Source organism: Peromyscus californicus, unplaced genomic scaffold (genome assembly GCF_007827085.1).
Source record: "Peromyscus californicus insignis strain IS unplaced genomic scaffold, ASM782708v3 Scaffold_12__1_contigs__length_115047231, whole genome shotgun sequence".
Classification (NCBI taxonomy): Eukaryota; Metazoa; Chordata; class Mammalia; order Rodentia; family Cricetidae; genus Peromyscus; species Peromyscus californicus.
Genome location: NW_026294413.1, coordinates 71,534,462 through 71,549,695, shown reverse-complemented (window position 1 = coordinate 71,549,695; position 15,234 = coordinate 71,534,462). Strand labels below are relative to the sequence as shown.

At 40.2% G+C, this 15,234-nt stretch overlaps 1 protein-coding gene across 1 annotated transcript; it reads right to left on the bottom strand.

Annotated features, from left to right (window-relative positions):
* Window positions 1-13,951: 13,951 nt before the first annotated feature.
* On the bottom strand, window positions 13,952-14,893 carry LOC128107973 (olfactory receptor 4E1-like). The gene has a single exon (XM_052734298.1). The coding sequence runs from the start codon at window positions 14,891-14,893 to the stop codon at window positions 13,952-13,954; it is 942 nt and encodes a 313-aa protein (XP_052590258.1).
* Window positions 14,894-15,234: the final 341 nt, after the last annotated feature.

Sequence of the window (15,234 nt, the reverse complement as noted above, 5' to 3'; positions counted from 1 at the left end):
CAGACCTAGTGATGAGTAGAGATTGAGAGTTACACGAGCAATCTTCTTTACAGTTGTACCAGTTTATCAGGACAATTTAAAAACCAAACGCCATCATCAATCAGAACACCAGTGTGGCCAAAGCATCTTGTTTGCTTTATTGCACACTTTAGGTGTGAGTGTTATCATTCGTTCCAGGTGGAATGTCCATCTTTGAGCTCTGAAGGGGAACCATAAAGGGAGCAAACAGCTGTGGCTGGCAGCTGTTGCATTGCTGTTGGTCTACCTGAATATCCAGGTTTTGTTTCCAAGGAAACATACCAACAGTGAGATCAGCTTGCCAAGTTATAGTTAAGAAAAGTTAATTCTGTGACTGCTGATGTAATAGCCTTGGCATCTACTGCTGAGAGGGTTTAATGAAAAATAGGACCTGAACACCTGACTCTTTGGGGCATATTGTGTATAATTAAATTAACTAGTAGTATTTCATCATTCCAGATGAAGTGTTAGTTACTAAGGGATGGCTTTGCATCTGCTTATTTAATTCATATGAGAACATAGATATGAGAAGGGTAGTGGATGTGAAGTTTGGTCAGCCCTCTGATAGTGTAAGTGCTTTGTCTGAGAGCTAGATTGCCAGGGTGCAATTTTGGAAATCCTAGAGGTATGAATTTCAGGAAATATGTCATATCTCAGATTCTTAGTTTTCTTTCCCATCAAACATGTATAGGGCCAGGAAGATGGCTCAATGTGGTAAAGACTTGCCATGCCATCTTGGCAATGTGAATTTTATTCGTGGAACTTACCCCAAGGTGGAAGGAGAGAACCAATTCCACAAAATTGGAGTAATCTGACCTCCACATGTATGCTATGGCATGTAAATACACCCACACATCATATATACACATAATCATGAAACAAAATTAAAAAACAATAAAATGCATTTTTTAGAACTTTTGAGAAATTTGCCAATCATATGGCATTTACCGTCACATGCAAAATATTCATGTAAGGCAAAAGGTGAAACAAAACAAAATCTACTGTCAATATTTTTGGTAATAACTATTTGCTATTTTAGACAACAGCAAATCTCTTGTATGAATTAGAATCTCTTGCTCTGGTTCTCCTTTTGCTTTCTCTTTGGTTTAGCTATATGAGTTTCGTGTTTAAACTGATGAAGAAGAATAAAAGCAGAGAAATGAAGATCGCACTTTTTTTTTTTTAAATTAAAATGTATTTCTCAAAGACATGACCTTTGGTAGTATCTTAGTTAGGGTTTCTATTGTTGTGACAAAACAGCATGACCAAAAAGCAAGTAGGGGAGGAAAGGGTTTATTTGGCTTGCACTTCCATATTGCTGTTCATGATTGAAGGAAGTCAGGACAGGAACTCAAACAGGGCGCGAACCTGGCGGCAGGAGCTGATTCAGAAGCCATGAAGGGGAGCTGCTTACCGGCTTGCTCCTCATGGCTTTCTCAGTCTGCTTTTTTTTTATAGAACCCAGGACCAGCAGCCCAGGGATAGCTTCACCCACCATGGGCTGGGCCCTCCCCCATTGATCACTAATTGAGAAAATGCCTTACAGCTGGATCTCATGGAAGCATTTCCTCAACTGAAGCTCCTTCCTCTCTGGTGACTCTAGCCTGTGTCAAGTTTACACATAAAACCAGCCATTACAGGTGTGGTTGTTTCTTTTTGTTCTAGAGCTTCCAGGTGTGCTGTTAAGTTGCTAGTATGAGATCTCTCTAATTTCTCTCTCTCTCTCTCTCTCTCTCTCTCTCTTTCTTTTTTTTTTTTTTTTTTGGTTTTTTGAGACAGGGTTTCTCTGTGTAGTTTTGATGCCTGTCCTGGATCTCTCTCTGCAGACCAGGCTGGCCTCTAACTCACAGAGATCCGCCTGGCTCTGCCTCCCAAGTGCTGGGATTAAAGGCGTGCACCACCGCTGCTGGCTTTCTAATTTCTTTATGAAGTCACTTAGTGCTGTGGACTTTCTTTTTATCATGACTTTCATTGTGTTCCATAAGTTTAGGAATGCTGTGCATTCATTTTCACTGAATTTTAGAAGTCTTTAGTTGTTCAGTTTCCATGAGTTTATAGGCTTTCTGTTGTTTCTGGTTTTGAAATCCAGCTTTAATTCATGGTGGTCTGATAGGATACAGGAAATTATTTCCATTTTCTTGTATATGTTGAGACTTGCTTTGTGACTCAGTATATGGTCAATTTTGGTGAAAGTTTTGTGATTCTGTGAGGTGCTGAGAAGAAAGCATATTCTTTTGTGTTTGGGTGAAATGTTCTGTAGATATCTGTTAGGTCCATTTGGTTCATAATATCTTTTAGCACTATTATTTCTCTGTTTAGTTTTTGTCTGGGTGACCTGTCCTTTGGTGAGAGTGGGGTATTGAAGTTTCTCACTATTAACGTGTGAGGTTTTATGTGTGATTTAAGCTTTAGTAATGTTTCTTTTACAAATGCCAGTTCCCTGGCATTTGGAGTATAGCTATTAAGAATTCAGACATCATCTTGGTGGATTTTTCCTTTGATGAGTATGAAGTTCTCTTCCCCATCTCCTTTGATTAATTTTGGTTGGAAGTCTATTTTGTTAGATATTAGAATAGCTCTGCCAGCTTGCTTCTTGGGTTTATTTGTTTGGAAAATCTTTTTCCAAACCTTTACTCTGAGGTAATATCTGTCTTTGATGTTGAGGTGTGTTTCTTGTATGTGGCAGAAGGATGGATCCTGTTTTCACATCCATTCTGTTAGTCTATGTCTTTTTAAAAAATTATTCTATGTGTCATTTACATCATGTATCTTGATCCCATTCATTTCTCCATCTCTTCCCTCTGCCCCTGCATAACCCCTAAATAAAACAAAATTTAAGTGAAAAAAAGGAAAATAAAGGGAAAAGCTTAAAAATCTCATGATGGAAGTTGCAGTGTGATACAGTGAAACAAGTCATAGTCCATATATCTTTACTTGCAAGTGTTCATTGCAAAGAGTCATTGGTCTGGTTTGAGGCTCTGGTCTCTACTACACTATTGATGCTGGACCCTAGCTAGGACTCCTCCTGGGTATCCTGTTATTGCCCTGTGTTATGGAGATCTTGCAGTTTTAGGTCTGCAGGTCAGTTCCCTTCACATGCTCTAGCAGATCATAGATGGGGTGGATAATGGTGTGAGCCAAGTCATAACCTTGGATCTGAACCTGGACTGCTGTTGGGTTTGTTTGCCAGATGTGAAATGGGGAGAGCTCTCCCATGCTTACAGCTTCAGGGCTGGCTCACCCACACCTGACCTAACAGGGTTGGATCTCCTACTCTTATAACCACAGGGCCAGCTCTCCCACCTGCCTCAGCAGTTGATGGGGGTGGGTAGGAGGGCAACTCTCCCCTGCCCATGCCACCACAATACAGATGGGTAATGGGGACAGCTCTCCCATGCTCACAATTTCAGGACTGGCTCAGGCTATGTCTTTTTATTGGGGAATTGAATTTGTTGGTGTTAGGAGATATCAATGACCAATGATTGTTGATTCCTATTATTTTGTTGTTGTTGTTGAGAGAGAGAGAGAGAGAGAGAGAGAGAGAGAGAGAGAGAGAGAGAGAGAGAGAGAGATTCCCTTCTTTTGGTTTTGCTAGTGTGAGATTATTTCCTGTATTTTCATGGGTATAGTTAACCTCTTTGGGTTGGAGTTGTACTTCTAGTACCTTTTGTAGGGCTGGATTTGTGGATAGATGTTTAAGTTTGACTTTGTCATGGAATATCTTGTTTTATCTATCTATGTTGATTGAAAGTTTTGCTGGATATAGTAGTCTGGGCTGGCATCTGTGGTCTCTTAAAGTCTATAGGACATCTGTCCAGACCCGCCTGGCTTTTAGAGTCTCCATTGAGAAGTCGGGTGTTATTCTGATAGGTCTGCCTTTATATGTTACTTGGCCCTTTCCCCTTGCAGCTTTTAATATTTTTTCTTTGTTCTGTGTGTTCAGTGTTATGGTTATTATGTGGTGGTGGGGCTTTCTTTTCTGGACCAATCTACTTGGTGTACTGTAAGTTTCTTGTACCTTTATAGGTATCTCCTTCTCTAGGTTAGGAATTTTTTTCTATGATTTCATTGAAAATATTTTCTGGGCCTTTAAGCTGGGGATCTTTTCTTTCTTATATTTCTAATATTCTTAAGTTGAGTCTTTTTATTGTCATAGTATTTCCTGGATGTTTAATGTTAGGAACTTTTTAGATTTAACATTTTCTTTGACTGATGTATCAATTTCTTCTATTGTATCTTCTATGCCTGAGATTCTCTCTTCCATCTCTTGTGTTCTGTTGGTGGTGCTTGTGTCTGTAGTTCCTGCTCACTTACCTAGATTTTCCATCTCCAGGATTCCCTCAATTTGTGTTTTCTTTATTGCTTCTATTTCCATTTTCAGATCTTGAACAATTTTATTAATTTCTTTCACCTGTTTATTTTTTTCTTGACTTTCTTTAAGGGTGTCTTAGTTAGGGTTTCTATTGCTATGAAGAGACACCACAAGCAAGGCAACTCATATAAAGGAAAACATTTAATTAGGGTTAGCTTACAGTTTCAGAGGTTTAGTTCATTATCATCATGGTGAGAGGCATGGTGGCACGCAGGCAGACATGGTGCTGGAGAAGGAGCCATGAGTACCAGGCAACAGGAAGTTAACTGTGTATCACACTGGGTTTAGGTTGAGCATATAGAAGACCTCAGGCCCACCTCCACAGTGACACACTTCCTCCAACAAGGCCGCACCTACTCTAACAAGGCCACACCTCCTAATAGTTCCACTCCCTTTGGGGGGCATTTTCTTTCAAACCACCACAAAAGGATTTATTCATTTCCTCCCATTGTTTGTGTTTTCCTGGATTTCTTTAAGGAATTTATTTATTTTCTCTTTAAGGACCTCTATCATCTTCATAAAGTTGGTTTTAAGGTTGTTTTCTTGTGCTTCAGCGACGTTGGACTATTCAGGGGTTGCTGTAGTATAATAGCTGGACTCTGGTGGTGCCATAATTGCCCTGGCTATTTTTGTTTTTGTTCTTACACTGGTGTTTAGGCATCTGGGTTTGGGATGAATATAGGTCTAGGTGTTGATTTCTGAGTTCATCTTTGTTGGATGGGTGTTTTGTTTCTTGGCTTCTGTTTCCTCTTTGGCCTTCTGGTCCTTGTGGTCTGTATTTCTGTTGGCCAGCATGACCTCTAGTCCAGCAGGGAGTCTCCATCAGAGTTGGGGACTGGACTTCTGGCAGTTAGTGTGGCCTTTGGTCCAGCAAATGTTCTCTGTTCTTCTGACTGGTATGGCCTGTACCTGAGTGGCAGATATATGCCTGTGTAAGGGTTGGGGAAGGGATATGGTAGCAGGGGCAGGAGTTGGGCAGGAATAGGTGTCAGCAGCTTGGGTCTTTTGGATCTGAACTGGGGGCATGGGCAGATTCTGAGGGCAGGTGGGCCTCTTACCTATTCTTCAGAATGGCATGGCCTGCCCCTGAGCAGTGGATATCTGTCTATGTCTCAAGTTGTTTCTTGTGCTTTAATGTTTTCATTGTAGAAATGTTTCATTTTCTTGATTAGGTTTATTCTAATATAATTGCATATGGATTTTTTTCTTTTTATCCCAAGCATATTTGTGATTGAGGCTACTTATTTTTGTATCTTGCCACTTTGCTGAAAGTTTTAATCAGCTCAAGATTTTCTGGTAGGCTCCTTAGGGTCCCTCATGTACAGAATCCCATCATCTATGAATGAAATTACTTTAACTCCTTTTCCCACTTGTGTTCCTTTTCTTGTCTTACTGTTCTAGCTCAGACTCCACTCAACACTATGTTGAGTAAAAGTGGAGAGGATAGGCAACCTTGTCTTGTTCCTGCTTTTTAATGTATTTGGTGTAATGTTGGCTATGAGTTTATTGTTTAAAGCCTATATTATGTTAAGGTATGTTTTTCCTATTTCTGTCTCTTCAGTTTTTTTTTTATTATCATGAAGGGATGCTGGATTTTGTCAGAAGCCTGTTCTGCACCCATTGATCATGATTTTAGTCAATGTTCTATCACTATGAGGAAACACCATGACTGTGGTAACTCTTATAAAGAAAAACATTTAATTGGGACTGCTCATAGTTTCAGAGGTTTAGTTCATTATTAGCATGGTGGGAAGCATGGCAGCATGCAGGCAGATATAGTGCTGGAGATGACCTGAGATTTCTACATCTGGATTGGCAGGTAGGAGGAACAGAAGGAACCACCAAGCCTGGCTTGGACTTCTGTAACCTCAAAGCCCATCCCCAGTAACACACTTCCTTAAATAAGGCCATATCTACTCCAAAAAGGCCACACTTCTTAATCCCTCCCAAGTAGTGGCATTTTCTGATGACTAGGCATTCAAACATATGAGCCTTATGGGGGCTGTTCTTATTCAATCCACCACATTCCACCCCCTTACCCCCAAAGGCTTGTATCATAATGCATAAATGCATTCAGCCCAACTTCAGAAGATCCCATAGTCTTTAAGAGTCTCAATACTGCTTAAAAGTCCAAAGTTTAAAGACTCTACTACTCATGGTAATTTCTCAACTGTAACCCCCTGTAAAATAAAAATTAAAAAGCTCATCATATACTTCCAACATACAATGGCACAGGATATACATTACAATTCCAAAAGGGAAGGAAGGGAGCACAGTGAGGAAATAAATACTGGACAAAAGCAAGACCTAAAACCAGCAGGGCAAGCTCTAAATTCTGCATCTTCATGTCTGATGTCAAAGCACTCTTCAGATCTCCAACTTCTCTTAGCTTTGTTGACTGCAACACACTTCTTTCTCTTGGGGTGGTTCCATATGTGGTCTGCAGCTTTTCTTGGCAGATATCCCACAACTCTGTCATCTCCTACATCTCCAACACAATCCAGGCTTTACTTTTACAGCTTTACACAATGACCTCTCTAGGCCTCCATGCAGGAACACCCCTGAGACATGCCTGGCCTCAGCAGCTTTCCTTAGCTGCAGGGAGTGATTCCACACCCCCTTGCTTGTATTCTTGACTGCAAAGCCAGAGCCACATGGCTGAAACTGCTTGTTGGGGCTGAAACATGTCCCTCTTATTTAAATATATTTTCTCCAGATTTCTGTTTTTGATGTTTCCTTCACTGCTTATGCTTTTCTTTAATCCCCTTTCAGAAGTTGGAAGCTTAGCTGGATGGGGTCTTGCCCTGAGGTCACCACTCCCTTTGTTCTATTTAGCTTCATGCTTAAACATTTTTGTCCTTGAGCCCTGGACCTAGTTTTATTATACTTCCTGATGCTCCTTTTCTCTTCAAAATGTACATTTTGTAATTTTCCCTTCTTAGTTTGCTCCTGACTCTAGATCTGCACAAGGGTGGCCACTAAGAACCAAGCAACACAGTCAATACTAGACTGTCTTGAAATCTCTGCCAATGCTATTAATCTAAAACCCTTCAATTTGGTCTCAGGCAGATTTTTTTGAACAAGGGCAGAAAGCAGCCACATTTTTTGATAAAATTTCACAAGAATGGTCTCTAGGCCACTTACTAATATTCTTTTCTTCTGAAATCTCTTAAGCTTGGCCATCATAATTTACATTGTTCTCAGTACCACAGTCTTCCACACACCTAGTATGGTCCATTAGGTCACACTTAAAGTGTTTAACTGCTTTTGTAATCCAAAATCCAAAAGTCCACATTCTACCAACAAGAAGCATGGTCAGGCCTGTCACAGCAATACCCCACTTCCAGTGCCAACTTCTGTCTTAGTCAATGCTCTGTTGCTGTGAAAAGACATCATGGCCATGGCTAGTCTTCTAAGAGAAAGTATTTAAGACATACTGTAGCTGGGGTTATCTCCTGGTCCTGTCTGGCCCACGGTCAGGACAAATCTCTCTCACCCGCCAGTTCCGCAGCCAAGTAAACACACAGAGACATTTATATTATCTAAACTGTTTGGCCTAATGGCTCAGGCTTCTTGCTATCTAGTTCTTCTATCTTAAATTAACCTATTTTTATTAATCTATACCTTGCCACATGGCTTGTGACTTACTGGTACTTTACATCCTGATCCTCATGGTGGGGCTGGCAGCGTCTCCCCGCCTCAGCCTTCCACCTCCCAGCATTTTCCTCCTCCTTGTCCCGCCTACACTATCCTTCCTACCTGACTACTGGCCAATCAGCGTTTTATTTATCAATCAATCATAGCAACATATATTTACAGCATACAGGACATCCCACAGCAACATACCCCCCTATTCTTTCAGAGTCAGGACTGGTTTTGGCTAATGAATGCTTATTTGTGTCTGGGGAGGCCTACCCATTTCTTCTGGGGCCATTCATTTTTCTAGTGCCCCAATTCCTGGCAATAAGCACATTGGTCCTTCTGCAGGGCCTTTTTCTTTTTCTAATAGGTGCCTTGTTGAGGGCTGAAAGTGCCAGGAGCTTAGAGTGCTGCCATAGTGGCTTTATTTATTTATTTATTAGCAAATCTTCCTTGCTGTCTCTATTGTAAAACAGTTTCTGGGCCAGTACTTACCATAAGACTACAAACAGCAGTCTCTGGGCACCAGCATCTGTAATGAAAGATGGCAGAGGTTGGGTCCAAGTCAGCGTTGTTCATGTGTCTCGGTAACATTTGCCAGTCACCCACTGAAGAAACAGTTTTCAGAAAATTTGTAACTGATGAAAAGTTTCAGATAATTGGAGGATAGACAGTGCAACTACATCCACCTATGAAGTGGGGAACACCCCTGACTATCCTGGGCAGAGCTGCATGAGAAAACATGGCGTCCCCATAAATCACATTGCATGGCAGATTACAAGAGAAGGCTCTTTGCCAATTCGATTATATACTATGAATAAATGAAAGCAATGTGAGAGGTTTGAATAGAAGAAGTAATCAAGTTAAAAACTGCAAAGCTAAAATTGAGCTACCTGGGAGCTTTGATCCACAGAAACAACTCATTATTGAAGATCCCTATTATGGCAATGATTCTGACTTCGAAGTGGTGTACTCGGGTGCTGCAAGGCCTTGTGGAGAAAACTCACTAGGTGGTCCTGCCCACCACCATTGAGCAACTTACTCACCAGAGCCATGTCCAAGGGTGGTGACAGTCCTTAGCCCCATGCCCCACCTGTCTTTTCAGCTGACTTACTGTATATCTTTAAAATAACTGTAGGTAGAAATTAGGTGTATATTCAGAAGGATAAAAGTATTTGAGTAAGACAGTTTGAGGTTTGGCTAAGCATTCTTAGACAAATTGAACCTCTCACCTTGTCCTAATTACAAAATAGTGGAACAAGCAAATATGGGACAAAATAGGACCCAATAAGTAAGAATGACCTACAAGGTCCAGGCCAGCCTCTGAGCCCAGCCAGCCTGGGTAGTCTGGTCTAACCAAAGTGTATGCATGGGCAGCTCCCAATGATGCCATTTGCTTGCCTTATACCTCTGTCCTAGACTCTTGTGACAATAACTCCATCCATATCAGCCTTCCATTTAACACTGGAAGAGTTTAAACTCAGACACACTGAGGGCATATACATATTTGAAAGAGAGGAGAAGCTGGATGTGATAACGCAGGCCCGCAGTTCCAGCAGGCCATCCTGGGCTACACGGTGCAGCTGGGAGCAACAGATGGATAAAGTGGGCATTTTTACTCTTGAGCTTTGTTCCTGTTTTGCCTCAATAGTGGTAAGTTTGTAGTGTTCTTTCATCAGGATTTAAAAAAGTCACAGGCAAGCAATTTTAGTGCATTTTCAGAAAAGTGACCTCAAATTCATATGGCTGTATGTCAGAAAAGAATGTGAGTTAAACTGGGAAGTTAACACATACAACTGAAATAGAAATCTGGTGTTTGCCTGATTTCTTTTGGACAAATGAAAGAAAAATCTAAAACATTAAAAAAAAGAATACAAGCAACATTTTGGGTAACATTTCCAGTAGCATTTTAATGTTTGTTTTGGAAAAGTCAATAAAAATGGTTAAGAGGGGAGCTTAGATTTGCACAATTTCAGAGTCTGACTTTTTGAACTCACTGATCTGTTATTGTAGAATAGGCTCAATGATGCATTTGAAATACAAGGTCAGAAGTTTGAGGCTCCTGTGGAGAATTTTGCCTATTTTGAAAGGAATTTAGAATCCAAAGATATTAACTGAAATTTTGTTAACTTGTAGAAATGATACCCAAAGTGTATTCTGGAGAATTATAGACACCAGACAGCGTGGGCATGGGCACATCACAGATACACATGGTACAGAATGAATGGCCCAGCAGCTGCAACAAAAAGGCAAAAAATGATTGAGGTGACAGGGCCAAGATTCAGTCAAGTCAACCAGGAGCTGTTCACAAGAGTATTAAGATATGAAAACCATCACTCTCTAGTTGATGAAAATGTATAAAATATTGTCCACTCCTTAATCCTCTTATAAAACTCAAGCCAAAGTAAAAGCCTTATGTGATAAAGGGTGATGGAAGAAAGTCTGGAAATCAGTACTTGTTGTTTGAATCTTAGATGGTCTTTTAATAAAAAACCCAGAGCCAGATAGCAGGGTGAAAGTTGAAAGATCAGAGAAGCAGAACTGCCAGCCACTAGTTCTTAGATCTATGAAATCCTCAGCCTAAAGAGAGTGAATTCCTGTTTCCTCAAGACTTATATAACTTTCTCTGTCCTGCCATATTACTTCCTGGGATTAAAGGCTGGTGTGCTTCCCAAGCAAAGGCATGAGATCTCAAGTGCTGGGATTAAAGGTGTGTGCCACCACGCCTGGCTCTGTGTCTAATCTAGTGGCTGGCTCTGTCCTGTGATCCTCAGGCAAGTTTATTAGGGTACACAATATATCATCACACTATTAAACTCATATTTATGAATTTAGAAAACAATAATCCAATTATACTTTATATTGTTTACATTTGCATACATTGATATTCAGACCCATTGATATTTGTTGTATAGCAATAAGTCTCTAACACCTTATTTGCTTATTTACTTTGTGGAAACATTAAAACATCAGTTATTCTAATACATAAAATGTTGTCACTGCTTGAGAAATTCAGTGGTTGAAGAAAAAGCAGCTGAACAAGAGTCAAGGTCTTTTGAGCTATTCAAGATGTCAAATGTTTTAAGCATAAAGCCTGGGAGGTGAGGGTGGGGGCTAATAAATTCAAGGCTAGTCACAGATATATAATGCATTTGAGGATAGCCTGGGCTACAGGAGATCCTATCTGAAAAAAAAAAGGAAACCCAAAACCCAAGCCCCCTCCCAATAGACCCCAAAACCAAACCAAACCAAATCAAAACCACAAAAAACCCCAAAAATTCAAGATATTTTTATTTTATTCTTCACCAAGTAACTAAGCACACTTTTACCTTTTGCCTGATTCTGAAATAATTTATGTGAAATGGAGAATAAATGTTTTATTTTACATTTCCAGAGAGCTGTGAAGAGTGAGTAACACAATTGAAAACAGTGGTGACCACTCACAGGTGACAGCCTTAGTGACCACTATGCAACGGTGTATGATGCTACTTTTTCTACCGAACAGCACGTGTTCCTCTGCTGATTCCCGCACACAGGGGCTCTGCTGTGCTCGTCGGAAAGCCATTCTCATGTCTATCACTGTCTACAAGAAAAGGACCTTTGTTTTATACAAACTCTACGATTTTAAAACTTGACTCAGTTACTGTACCAGGCAGAACACCAAATATGGTTTAATGCTATCCAGGGGAAATAATAATAAAATAAATAAAACAATAAAACAAATCAATATATATATATATAATATACCAACAATATATAACACATTAATATAAGATAACAATAATATAATAAACAATAAAATAATAAAAATAAAATAAAATAATAAGACCCATATCCAAGCTATATTTGGGGAAAGCAAGCATGGTATTAATGATCTGACATGTCTGTGAGAACTTAATGTGTACTACCTTAAAAAGGCCCCTAATATGTGTATAGCCTTAAAAGCTTGAATCACCTCCTAACATATTTGCTGATAAACAAAAACAAAAACAACAAAACCAAATGAGACAAAACAAAAACAAAAGCATTAAGAGACACTTGTTTTGGCCCCGGAATTTATGGGTGGCATCCTCACTGATGGCTGATAGCTTATAGCTCTGGAGATCCCAGATGAACTGCAGTATGACGGTCACTGATGGAGTCACAGTGAATATCTGATTCCCAATATGTCATGCTTCTTTGTAAATGCAGGTTCTTATGTCATCCAGGCCAACTTTAAACTCAACAAATAGCTGAGGCAGAACCTGAGGTCCTGATCTTCCTCCCTCTACCTCCCAAGTGCTGGGATGACAGCTGCCCCGCCATGCAAGCCACTTTCTGTTATATATATATGAGACACTTTTTTTTGCCAATTCCATTTGTCACAAGCTACTTTGCTGTGATGTAGGCCACCCCAAGTAAATTAAAGGGACAGGATATAGAACATGTACTCAAACGGGTACTTGAAGCAAAATTCAAGTGATGACTAGTAGTGTAGTAATAATTGCTTAAGTGGGTTAATTCTCTACATAATAAATAGACCAAGTCAGGCATGGCAGCTCATGTCTGTCACTCCAGTGCCTGGGACTTAAGAGTTAAGAGCATCAGGAGTTTAAGACCAGGCTGAGCTACATGAGAGCCTATCTCAAAAACAACAACACAATCTATTTCATCTAACACAAACCAATATCATTTCTCTGCTAACCCCATTCTGGCAACCTCTCTTTTTTATGGAAAAGACTCTAAACTCCTTAAGTGAACCAGCAAGATGTTTTTCACTTCTCCAATGCCCCTTTTCTTCCAGCATGATCCCTTATCTAGGCTCTAAGCTCAGTGGTTGTAACTTCTTGGAACAAGCTATCTCTCTCAACAAAGGCCTTTGAACCTACAGTTCCCTCTACTTGGAGTGTTTTCTAGTTTTCTTTTTCATGGTTGGCTCCTTTTCATATTTCATAACTAGCTAAAATGTGACTTCCTCAGAGAGCTTTCTCTGCGCCGCTCAGTGCAGGGCCCACCTCCCCTGCATGTTCACAGTGCTCTATTTTTTGACAGCATTTGCTGAATCTATAACTACATTTAGCTGCTCTCAGTTTTGCTTTTTCTTTATACTAGACTGTATACTCCAAGTAGAAGTGTCTATGGATTAGTTGTGCTTGTAACTATAAATCTAGTATCTAACACAAATTTTGTGCTCAGGAAGTATTTGTAAAATAAAAAACAATAAAATATTCCCATTTCATTACTAGGATGGCAGATTTAGATGAACTCTCAAGAGCATTAGTCACCTCAATGGTTCAAAGTCTCTCTTTGTCACCAGTGATGTTCAAATGTCCTTTGTTTCATTTACCAGAATTTGATAAGTCCTCTAGGCAAACACCAGAATGAATAATGCAGATGAAGGCAGTCCAGAAACCTAAAGTGTTGTTTACATTTCTGATTAATTGAAAAGCTGGAGCAGCAGAATGAGATAATGAATTCAAGTTGGTATTTTCTCCCAGTTCTTCTAGCAATAGTGGGTTGATAGATTTGATTTGAAATCCAATATTGTGACTTCTTTTTTTCTGAAGCAGGGAATTGAACCCAGGGCCTTCTCTATGCCAAATACACATTCTGCACTAGCTACATTCTGGGCCTTTTGAGTCACGTCTTTATGATTTTGTAGCAGGGTGAATTTCAGCATGCTATTTGCTCAGTGTGAGCTTTTGTTCCCTTGTAGTTAGAAGAGCATGTAATCTACTGCTGTTGAGAGAGTTAGGTAAGTGCCCAGTGCCTGTTACAATTTCTAGAAGTGGAAGATGTTACCAATCACAGCCTTTATTGTGATTGTTAGATAAAGGGCCTAGATATAGCAAAGAAAATGTTGCAAGTCATATCATCTGGTAAATACAATACATAGCTGCTTCTTGGATTTAGATCACCAAGACTTCTAAGAGCTTAGTATTTTCACTTTTCTTTTATTTCTTTCCTCCTGATTAACTTTTTCAAGGCATTCTTTATGTCCTCATTCCTAAGGGTGTAGATTATAGGGTTCAGCAGAGGGGTAACAACAGTAAAAAATGCAGAAACAATTTTGTCTTCGGGGAGGCTGATGGATGGTCGTGAGTAGATGAAGATACAGTGTCCCAGGAATAGTGTGACCACGGTGAGGTGGGCTGCACAGGTGGACAGGGCTTTCCTCTTCCCCTCAGAGATCTGTTGCCTTAGACTCACGAGAATGACTGCGTAGGACACTACAATAATCACAAAGCATACCATAGAGATCATACCACTGTTGGAGACAATGAGAATCTCAGTTATGTGGGTGTCAGTGCAAGCCAGTTCAATTACCTGAGGTACATCACAGAAGAAGTTGTCAATCTCATTAGGACCACAGTAGGGAAGATTGATGGTGAGTGAGGTGAAAGATATGGAGTGGATGGTCCCTGCTGTCCACATGGCCCCTCCCAGAATCATACACACCTTCCAGTTCATCACAGTCATATACTTCAGGGGTTTACAAATGGCCACATACCGATCATAGGCCATGACTGTAAGCAGGAAGATCTCCATGCAGGCAAAAAGATGCAGGAAGAATATCTGGACCACACAGGCATCAAAAGGGATGAGCTTTTCTTCTGACAAGGTGTCTCTCAGCATCTTTGGGACAGTGACTGTGAAATGGCAGACATCAATGAAGGACAGATTGCTGAGGAAGAAATACATGGGTGTATGGAGCCGGCGGTCGAATATGATAGTTATGACAATGAGGATGTTACCAATCAGTGTGAGGACGTAGAAAATGAGGAACATGAAAAACACAGCCATCTGTACCTTTGGATTTACAGATAAACCTCTAAGCCGAAAAAACATCACTGAAGTTTGGTTGGCAAGGACAGCCTTTTCCATTCTTTCAGCTCTCTGTCAAAATTAAAGAAAAAACGTGAAACAAATGTAACACTTAACATTTGTGTCAACCATTTGGTCACTTAATTTCTTGGTCATTTATGACTTCAACTAGAAGTTGTGGGTCAAATATCTTGTGTTTATTTTCTGTTCCCTCCCTCCCTCCTCCCTTGGTGCTGGGGATTTGATGGCAGCTCACACATATTAAGTACTTGTTTTAACTCTGAGCTACAGCCCCGTCTTGTGTTTCCTAAAAACAAATCATGTTTCATCATCTTCACTAGATGCTAACCCCACACCATGGGAATAATGCAACAGTGAACCTTGATTTACCAGGAAATTAA

Bases quoted from the DNA above. Each gene is read 5' to 3' on its own strand.
- LOC128107973 (XM_052734298.1), bottom strand. From the start codon at position 14,893: ATGGAAAAGGCTGTCCTTGCCAACCAAACTTCAGTGATGTTTTTTCGG.